The following is a 10912-nucleotide window of genomic DNA, read 5'->3' as shown; positions in this document are numbered from 1 at the left end:
TTCTACTTTGTACATATTTATGTAAACCTCATTGGTGTAAAAAATTGGTTCAGTTTTAGCCATATCTGGTTAAACTCAGACGATACAGCCATGCTTAATGTCCCGTGTTTGGAACAAGTTGCCCAAAGATGTTTTACCCTCAGTGGTTTTCAATCCAGCCTCGATAACACACGCAGTGACCTCAGTGTACCTCAGAACTCACCTGGCTTTGCTGAGTTTGGGCTAGAGCTGCATTTGCAGATCTGATACTCGGATTTATTTCTAATGCTTTGTGCACCTATTGTAGGTATTAAGTGCATTCTTCATTTTTCTTTACACTATTCAGAACTCTTCAATTTCTAGCTTAGCAATAAAAGATGAATCCATTTAACTGGAAAATACAGTCATTATAGTCTGTATAATGCCTGCATGTGATTTGTTGTATTATTTGCTAGCATTTCAAGTCCAGTGATTGACTTATATATACTAATAAAAAAAATGTTTATTTTAGTTAGCTGTCTGAAGACTCCTACTGGTCTCATTTCCCCTTCCCTACAGATACACGAGTACCTGACAGATAACCTTTGAAATGGAGGCACAGAAGCATCCTGGTCTGACAGCTGCACTAGCAGACCAGCCACTTCCAACCTCTTCTCTTCAGCCTGCACAGGGTCTTTCAGCTCTCAGCCAAAGCAGTGCGGTTCCTCCACAGGAACAAGCACTGCCTCAACCTGTGTATCTAAAAGCCCTCACCATTCCCCTGTATCAGCCTGTCCAGCCAGGATGCTTTCAGCCAAGCAGTCAGCTAGTGGCTGGCAGGAGCTGTGGAAACCTGGATAGCAGTAATATACCTCTGATCCTGAACCCACTTGTTCCTTCCGAAGGCACAGATCAGCCCCAGTCAGTGTTTCAGAAACAACTTGGGCAAACTCTAACACTGAACATAGTGAGCACTTTACCTGTTTTATCATCACCAAATTCTTCTGTCGGTGCACCTGTTGGAAGCCCAGGAAAATCAAAAAATGCTGGGAAGTATATCTGTAAGCACTGTGGTCGAGACTGTTTGAAGCCAAGTGTCCTTGAGAAACATATTCGCTCTCACACAGGAGAGAGACCCTTCCCATGCACCACTTGTGGTATTGCATTTAAAACTCAAAGTAATTTGTACAAACACAGAAGAACTCAAACACACGTCAACAACACCAAACTACCCTCAGACTCTGACAACACCGGTACACTGGAGCAAAATGAGAAAGCAACAGAGAGCATCACGTCACAGCAAGGCACCAAAGGACATGGTAGTAGCTATGAAGACCGGGGGATGCAGGTGAAACAGGTGACTTTGGAGACCAGTGCTGTAACAGACAGTAAGAAACTTAATGTCCTTTCAGTGCCAGCAACAAGCAATTCGTCAATATTTTCAGAAAATCAAGAAAGAACTCATCAGTCTTTCAGTTCAAAGACTGATCAGGAAGTTGCTGAAAAAGAACCTCCAAGTTTATCATTTCCAGTTGCCTTGCCAAATGGTCAGTGCCAGATAAAGAAGATGCAGGAGCAAAGAACTCCAGCTGCCAACAAGCACATTCAGTTGCAAAGGCAGCAAGCAACATCTTCAGAAAAACAGTGGGATTACAAGCCATTTGACTGCAAGCTAAAGAAATGTGAGAGCACCGACTCAGGGTATCTGTCACGCTCTGATAGCACAGAACAACAGTTGGCATCCTCCAGCCCGCTGCACAGCCTCTGTGAGCACAGCACTGAACTGGAAAACGAAACTGCTGTCAGCAGCTCAAGGTGCATGGCCGGAAGCAGTGCAAAGTCAGAGCCAGCTGAGAAAGCTACAGCCTTGATGCTAGAGAAAAAGAGGCTGGAGGAACACATTTCCAAACTTATTTCTCATAACAAAATTGTGGTGGATGACACTCAATTAGACAATGTTAGGCCCAGAAAAACTGTCCTTTCTAAACAGGGAAGCATAGATCTGCCAATGCCTTATACATACAAAGACTCTTTCCATTTTGACATCAGGACTTCTGACACCAACAGGAAAAAGAACTTCTCTCTTTGTTCAGCAAAATCCACCTTAGCACCCCTAGAGAAATGCAAGCCCATGTTTTTTCATTCAGTCCCCACACAGTTCTCCACAACGATAGATGCTGTGCCTGTCACACGAAGCAACTCCCTGCCATTTGTGGAAGGCACGAGAGCGGTGCATGACAACGCAGGCTGCTCAAAACCGCTGTCTCTTACTAAGCAGTCTGTAAATACAGGCGCTGCTGCTTTGCTGCCTAGCAACAACCTCATTGCAAATTCGGTGGATTTTCCCAGCAGCCATCCTCGAGCTCTAGTCAGACAGACAGCAGTGGATGACGTGCCACTAAGTAACGTGGCTGATCATCCTCCCTCAGAGGAGCTGCAGATGAGTGCGAGGCTTGGGACCGGAGAAACAGTCAGCACTAAAAACAAGAAACACAACCAAAGGAAGCTAAAGATGTTCTCGGAAGAAAAATGGCAAATGTATGGAGATGAAACCTTTAAGAAAATCTACCAAAAAATGAAAAGCAGTCAACATGCCAGGAAAATCAAAGAAAGGGGGAATAAGATTGCAGATATTACAGGCTCCACTCCTGATTCAAAGGAATCAGTCAGCAGTAGTGACACTGCTGAAGAAAAAGATGTCAGGAGCTCTGCAAGTGACATCCTTTCCTCCCTTGTGACAACAGAATTAGACACTGTTAAATCAGAAACTGGTGCTAATGGTAACCATATTCCACACAGCACGTCCTTAGAGGAAACCACAGACAGTTTAACCTATGTAATGGAGACATCACATTCAGTAAATATGAGTGCACATACTGCAGTGAGCAAAGCTTCCCAAGATCCCCATGGCAGCGACACAGACAAACACACGGGTGGCAACAACACATTACCAGCTCCAAGCAGTCGAGAGTGCAGGCTGCAAAATACTCAGTGTCAACCCGACACTAACAGAATGAAGGATGACTGCTTGCCCGTACTGAGTAGCAAATGGGAAGAATCAAGTCCTGGGAAAGAATCCAGTACGTTTGAATCAGATTATAAAAGCACTTCAAACAATTATGGAAACCATAACAGGAATCAGGAAACTGTCCGGCATGCCTTGATGCCCCTGTGGCTCCACTGCAGCAACAGAGAATCCTTAGGGAAATCCCAGAATTTACCATCAGAAAGAAAAAAGCTGAAAGTTGAAGAGGAGAAGAAAGAAAACATTATTTCAAAGTGCTACCCTAGGCCCTGTAGTGAAAGCAGTGCAGTAAATGAAGCAGAGACTGCCTGTTGCACTATCGCTCCATGTCTTTCCACAGCACCAGTGAAACTCTCCAGTAAAACAGAGGAGCAAAACCTAAGCACAAGAATAAACGAATCAGCTGGAGGTGCTGAGAATGTGGATTGTGTAAAAACAAGCAGACTCCCCACTAAAGTCGTTCATTATGGTGACATTAACCCTCATTCACATTCAGCAGAGATCTCAAAAGCTTCATCTGTGGGATTTTTGAGGTCTGACTTCAGGGGAAGTGATTGCGATACTTTTGCTTTGCACAACACAACAGATAAAGATGTCAAAACATGGCTTGTGAAAACAGGAGTACCACTTTTCAGTGACAGCACTGCTAACGCATCTTCCAAAATCCATCATCTGCAATCTGGTCAGTTAACTCCAGACCCATCGAAAAATGCCTTTTCTCCAAAATATATCCTTAAATTGCCACAAGACCAGAGAAACTCTGATCTGTCGATTCTGCTTCAATCCGAACAGATTACACCTCGTACTTCTGTGACAGATTCCTTAACCAACCCACCCTGCTCTTCCAACAGCAGATCACCCTGTTCTCATTCCAATGATGTGCTTTGGTCCCCTTTAAAATTTGAAGTGAGACAAAAAGGCGGCAAAGGAGAGCTACGATGGAACTTACATGCAAACTGGAAAACTCCAGTATTGTGCTCACCAGTCAGCTCAGAAACAACAAATATCTTCACAACAGTAGATGGCACCTTTTATAAGGAGGAAATTATGAGAGGGGCTTGGAAAAGCAAACAGAATAAAAATAAACTGAATTATCAAAAACAAACAGAAGGGAAGTGGGTGAGCATAACTACTTCATCAGCACAAACCCCAAAGAAGAAGATATGCTTTACTTCTATGTATTCCAGTGGTTTTGTCCTATCAGCTGACATCACAGAAGAAAAAGTTTTACATCAGCTTTGCTCAGGAGGTGACACTTTGATGACAGCATCAGGCCAAAGGGAAGCTTCTAGCAAGGATGCAGAGTCAACAGTCATGGGGTGGGACACAGGTGGAAGCCCAGGCATTCTTAAGGACACGTCACCAACATCAGAGGATACGGAGCAGACTCGGAGATCAAAAGATAGCTCCACTTATTTGTGCCATTCCTTTGGCACTTTTTATTGCCACGCTCTCACCACTCACTGCGAGGAATTCCCAGCGCTGCGCAGCAATAGCCTGACTTCCTACTCTGAAAGTTTTACAGTACTGAGCACCAAGAGCACCTTCCCATCACTAAATGCTGAAACTCGGTTAACCTGGTGCTGTTTAACAAAAAGCCTTCCTCTGCCTGCTGAGCAGAAAGGGAATGCAGACTCTGCTTATTCCTCCATGCACATCCACAAGGAGTCCAGCAATGAGTGCGCACTGTCAAAATGCGATATTTCTATTTTCAAAATGAAAAACATTAGCAAGACTGTGGCCTCCAGCTTAACAAACAAGAGCTTAAACACACTGCCTTCATCCTTTTCTCAAGGACAACAGATGCAGGAGGTAAGATTAAGGGTCCTATTTCCTTTCTCAAAAGGGTGTAATCAGCTTACAAGGACAATTTTAATAGAAAAACAAGAGAATTAAGAAACAAATTAAGAAACTAATGTCCATGTTTATGGACATTTGCAGGCATTTGTGATGCAGAATTTATCAGTTATATCGTTACAAGTCATATTTGTTTGGTGCATAAAACATGCATAATTTTGTGTATGTACCTTTCACTTGAGAATTTCAGTAGAAATGCTCTCTAGTGAGAAGACCATAATTTCTGTTCCTCAGTTCTTCCCCTGGGGTATTTCTTACATTCTTTTGTGGCAGTATTTGTATTTCATAATTTTCGTTTTACATTAATATTTGAATTAGAGTAGGACTTATGAGACAGTCAAGGTCAAGATTTTATTTTACTTGGAGATATTTAGAGTCAAAGGCAGGCTGTGTATTAGATGTTTCCTTATGGTGAGAGATAAACATCAACAAAATCCAATTGCATGAATGCTCTGTAAGCGTTTAAAGCCTGAAAGCTTTTTGTTTTTAAGTAAGTGAAGATAGACCAGTCTGTACAGATCCTAGAACAGCTCTATAAGACTCATCTTGTTTTTTATATGGGGAGAAGAATGCAAAAGAATGCACACTAATTTGGTACAGGCCCACAAAAGCAGTGGGTTGTTTAAACTTTATAAAATCAGATGGACAAAGTGATTAGAAAAACGAACATGAAAATGCTAGGAAAAATGTCAGAGAATCCTATCAACTACTGCGCTATCAGTGCCATCTAATGAGCACAGATTCCTACTATCTCAGTTAATGTAATTCACAACTTTTAACGTGCTTTCAATTTTTTCAATGTTTTTAATAGTTATGCTCAGCAGCTCCTGCTGGTGCTTTCAAAAACATATCAGAGAAAAAGAAGAAACCATCAGTTTGCAAAAAGGAAAAACCAGCAGCAAATAAACTCAAGAGGAGCCACAAACAGAAAAAAATTAAAATCTCCCCCAAATGGTAAGGAATGTGCTTTCATATGGTTTCATCTTCCCTGGAAACAAACATCATTTTGCTGCAATGGGTGTAAAAGTGTCCACAGAAAACAGAAAGCCACCCCCAATGTTCAGCCTTGTCAAAATTGGGGGAGAAAATAAATCTCATAGCAAGATCTATTCCCAACTGCAGCAGTTCCACAAAGGTAAATTATCAAGATTATCAGAACTTTCAATGTATTATTTGCTGTCAGGAGCAAACTTTTCTAAGCAAAAGAGACATACAGCAAAGAAAGATGATGAATGGTCAGGTGAGTGTTACTGTGCTTCAGAACTGATTCTTATCTGTCAAAATTGTCAGCACTCTGTTTTGTTTGAAGGGAAGCAAAATACTTCAGTTTTATTCCTGTTACAGTTAAAAGCTATGTGCAAGACCCTTCTGTCCTCAGATCTGTATCTTTTATTCACAAGAGAATGCAGAGGAGAAAAGTCAAGTTTTAGCAGCAAGTGAATAAAGCCAGCCGTAGTTTAAATGATCAATCAGTTTAAATATGAAGCTGAAAGAACATAAGGCTATTGAAGGCACACTGTACCAGTCAGTGCAGTTCCTCTGACTTCAGTGGCACTTCATTTCGGTGGAAGATTTGGCCTCTAATGTTTCAGGAGTGTGAGGCAGCAGAATGTCTGATGAAATGCTAAGAAACACATCGTGTGTGCATACATCCCTCTTATTTAATCTTATGACCAAAAACAGACAGAGCTTTTCCTTCAGGACAAATCACTGTTGGTAACTTAATCCCCATGTCTACCTTCATAAACAGCACCTCAATTTTGAAGGATCATCGGACCACACATAGAACACTCAGGTCTGTATTACCCAAACTGTCTTGTGGCATTCTTCTACACGTTCAGGTTCTTTTTTTCCCTTCTTTACCCCCATTTCTTTTCTGCCAGCCACAGGATTGATTTGGCCACATCAAAAAAGTACAGAGCTTCAACTGAGTACAGAGACCTGAAAGCCAATCTATATCAGTAGCTAGCTGGCCAAACTTTTAATAATGAAATGCAATATATTTTTCTTACACACCAAACATCTAAATAAGCTGTTAGGTTTACTTAGCATTGTGTGTATAATGTTTGATTCTATTGATACAGGAACGGAAACTTCCAACGTAATTTTGTCCCAATCATTAAAATTAACTGAACTAGCTGGAGAAAATGACAAAGTCGTTGCATTATCCAGTGTGAGTTTTCTAAGTATCTGAAACATGTTGTTCAGCACTGATGATTGCTGATTAGGTTGCACATAAGAAGTACAAAAAAGAAAAGCAAAATACCAACAACTGTGCACTCATGCGATTCTTGTGCATTTCAGTATTTATGAGCATGCAGTTTTAAAACTCCAAATACAGAAAAGTGTTTCTAGATCTGCAACTCCTGAACCCTTTTCTCCCAGCAAACCAAGGACATACTGAAATCTAACACTGAGAAGTTCAATCAAATAATGGTTGGAGTATCTTGTTTTTTGAATTAACGTGAACTCACATCTCCTCCACAGAAGTAAATTCCTGAATTCCCAGGAAAAAGGCCTGATGTTGTGGTATTATTTGTATTCTACGATGGCCAGACTTAAATAGCACATATCTGTTTCGCCTTTCAATGCCACTTGCAATGCAGGTACGGAGGAAGGCACATACATGGATACACTCAGCTGAAAATGAGCCGACTGAACAAGAGACGCTGTTTTCCAAATAGAACACTGGATGTTTTGAAAAAGGGCTGCTCATCACAAGCCTGTACATTTAACCACTGTAAGAAGTGCCATTCTCCTCAGTCAAAGGTTCAAGGTAAGCATTTCAAATATTTTTGAGTGTACTGAATGTTTGGTTTTGAAAAGGTTGAACGTTAGCAGTATTTCTGATATGTACCTGCTTTACATGAACCGCAAAAATGCTTTTGGCTTTCAGTATCTTCTGCAAGCGAAAATAGAACCACACGACTTTCATACATATACTTAGATAAGAGAACTTGCAAATTATGAGGTCATTTAAAAAATAAATGACACAGAATAACCTTCCATGAGGAGCCTGCACAGTTTAGGATCAATATTTATCATTTTCTGAAATTAGATTGTATGTTTGCTGTATGAAGTGAGTGTATGGGAACTGCTGAGTCACGGCCTGAACCTCTGATTGATCACCTGAGGTGAGCCATGAGCCAGCCAGAGGAGCACAGGTGAAGGCAATTCTCCTGGCTGCACCCCTCCTAGACCTATTTAAGAGCTGGCTACCAGTGGGGAAGGATCTTGTCTGGAGATCCCTCCTTCTGGTGTTTTGTGGTGAGCCCAGCATAAGGGTAAGCCTTGCATTTATTCTCTCTTGTTATCATAGTCCACTTCGCCTAAACTCTCTTGTTTATTTTGTGATTATAACATCTTGATATCCCTTGATCCTACAACTGAGTCTGGAGTGTTGACTTGGTTTCAGTAACCCAGTGAAAATGCTCTGCTCCCTTGATTTAAAGGGGTGGTAGTAATGGAAATGTTTGTGTTGTGACCACTTTTGAAGCAGAGATGTTATCTTGTGTCTTTTTCATAGCCGATATGAATAGGTATTACTCTGCAAGACATCCTAATTACCATTGAAAACAAAGTTGAGAAAAGGTAGTTGGTAAAATGTATAAGGCTTAGGATAAAAAGTTACAGAAAGCAATAAATACATGAAAGTTAGATGAGTGAAATGATGAGAAATTCACTAATTCTGGCATGTGGGGGAACATTCAAAGTAAAAGTTTATTCAAACCTTTTCTCAATAGAAAACTATCTACACCAGCAAAAGGACTCATCTTGCTCTGCCTCAGACAAGCTGCTTTGCATAAGGAAGAAAGAAGGAAAAAATAACTCAGGAATATTTTCCCACATTGAAAACCTTACCCACATTAAGCAAAATGACACAGAGGATAAACAAGTAGGTATTGTACCTTATATGACTGTTGATTATGAGAAGAAAACAAAACATACCGGTAATGAAAACTTGAACTTTAAAGCTGCTAAACATAATGCAAGTTGAGAGTGCTTTATCACAGACTTTTATCAAAAATGTATTAAAATTATTTTGGGGCACTGCTGTTGGAGGTGCCAGCAGATAGGGCGCTCTGTGCCACATGATGGAGCAGTTATTAGCTTATCACTGGGAAAGTGGGGAGGATGCTAAGAGACACATGCAGTGAAAAGTGTGTGCATCCAACATGGCATCACGGCTTCTTCAGCCATCTGGGTACATCTGTGGGGCTACAGTTTCAGTACTACCAAAGGCTGCATTAGCCAAATGGGGCTTTAGGCACATCTGTGCATGCTGCAAACAGTGCTGTTGTATGCAGTGTCAGCAAAGCCTCTGGGAGAAACAGTCTGTATCCTATCCTAACTGTTTTACTTTTCCCTAGACTAGCCACAATCAAAAACAGATGCTACTGAGCCAGACTGGTTTTGTGTAGCAGGAGCACTCGTTCCTCACATAAAATAAGCTTTTAGGAGAATAACTCTTATGATGGGTATTATTGTAGGAAATAAAATTATTTCATATCTCACAATCTCAGACATTGTATTTCTTAAAGATTCATCCTAAAACTTTCCTTCAGTGATGCATAAACATCTTTGAAAGATATATATTCAAATATCTTAATAAAAAGAATGCTGTCCCTACACATACACATGCAGCTGGAAATGTTTGGCTCCCATTACCCAAAAACTATTAGCATGATTTGTCACCTAACCAAGAAAAAAACACCTTAGAAAAAACATACATGTATTACTACACCTCACATAGTGGAAGAAAGAAAAGCCTTCTCATCAAAAGAGGGATGAGTAACTCAGTCTGCAGTAATGAGTTGTTTGAATAAAGGTTGATACTATCCTTAGCTACTCAGTTGATACAAGCTACTGCACAGCTAAATGCCTTCTACCAACAGAGTTGACATTCTTATCACACTCTTTTAAAGGACAGCATTGCTTTGGATTGAAAATTTTTAATGTAAATGTTTCCTCTCCCTAATTTCTACAGGACGTTTCTGGGAAAGTCAGGGAACACACAAGAACAAATTTCTCTTTTCAGACCATTGCACTTCTGGAAGTACCTATGGCAGCTCATTCCCTTCCATCCTCAGTCACTACAGCCATGCAGGAAGTCAGCAGTGATGTGGAACCTCGCTGTTCAGTGACACAACCACTTGTGCTTCAACAATCGGTTCCAGAGGAGTCACAGACAAATGTTCAGACAGACTCAGTGGCATCTTCTTTTTGGTCTTGTCCTTTTGGTCTTACAAATACAATCAAAGGTGGCCAATCTATCAGCACAAACTCAGAGACTTCTTGCCCTCTTTCCTTAAGTCTAGAGGTAAGACAGGAAAATGTACCAAGTGTAGAGCTAGAGATTCAGAGCTTTGGTATGTTAGATTCAATGATTCGGGCCTCAGGAAGAGCAGAAGATCAAACTGAAGAAAATACATGCTCATCTTCCAAGGAAAACTCAACTCACAATTCCCAAGCTACATGTTTGCATTCACTGGGATCAAAAGCAGAATCTCATCTTGAGTCAGTCTCTATGGCTGAGTTATCCCATACAGAATGCACAGAGCAGGAGAACTCTCAAAAAATCCTTCACCTTCGTGGAGCTGCAGCCAAGAATGGAGCCCACCAGCAGACAGAGACCTATGGGAGGCAGCACGAAACAGCTTCTTCTACATTTAAAAAGCCTTCAGTAACACTCAGGTCCCCTGAATTCAGTAATTTCTCAGCAACAGCTTCCAAGACATACAAAAAGAGAGGTTTAGAAATGATGAGGAAGCAAATCAGAGTTGAATATGATGACACTAGTAGCGATGATGAAGATAGGCTTGTTATAGAAATATAAATAGGCTGCTGGTAGCACGCTTGCATGATGGCCCATTACATAGGAAATACCAGGTATGTTTGTATTTCTGAAGCACTTTAGGATCAGGAAAGCCATTCCTCTGTGCAGCATTCCCTTCTCAAGAGAGTTCTTTATTCAAAGGACTCAAAACTTTAAAAATAAAACTTATTTGAAACAAAAGGGGAAGCTTGCATCATATACTTCAGTGGAAATATTAAGCTTGCATTTATGAGGGG

The 10912-nt window shown here is 40.9% G+C and overlaps 1 protein-coding gene across 1 annotated transcript; it reads left to right on the top strand.

Moving 5' to 3' along the window:
- Positions 1–559: 559 nt before the first annotated feature.
- ZNF831 (zinc finger protein 831) lies at positions 560–10676 on the top strand (the record flags this gene model as incomplete). The annotated part of the gene is made up of 5 exons (XM_079543511.1): positions 560–4795; positions 5652–5794; positions 7447–7616; positions 8584–8735; positions 9828–10676. The coding sequence occupies exons 1-5, from the start codon at positions 569–571 to the stop codon at positions 10674–10676; spliced, it is 5541 nt and encodes a 1846-aa protein (XP_079399637.1). The 5' UTR covers positions 560–568.
- Between the last annotated feature and the right edge of the window lie 236 nt (positions 10677–10912).

Source organism: Tetrao urogallus, assembly GCF_951394365.1.
Source record: "Tetrao urogallus genome assembly, chromosome: 16".
NCBI lineage: Eukaryota > Metazoa > Chordata > Aves > Galliformes > Phasianidae > Tetrao > Tetrao urogallus.
The sequence above is the reverse complement of the archived record's forward strand: the minus strand, read 5'-3'. Positions and strand labels throughout refer to the sequence as shown.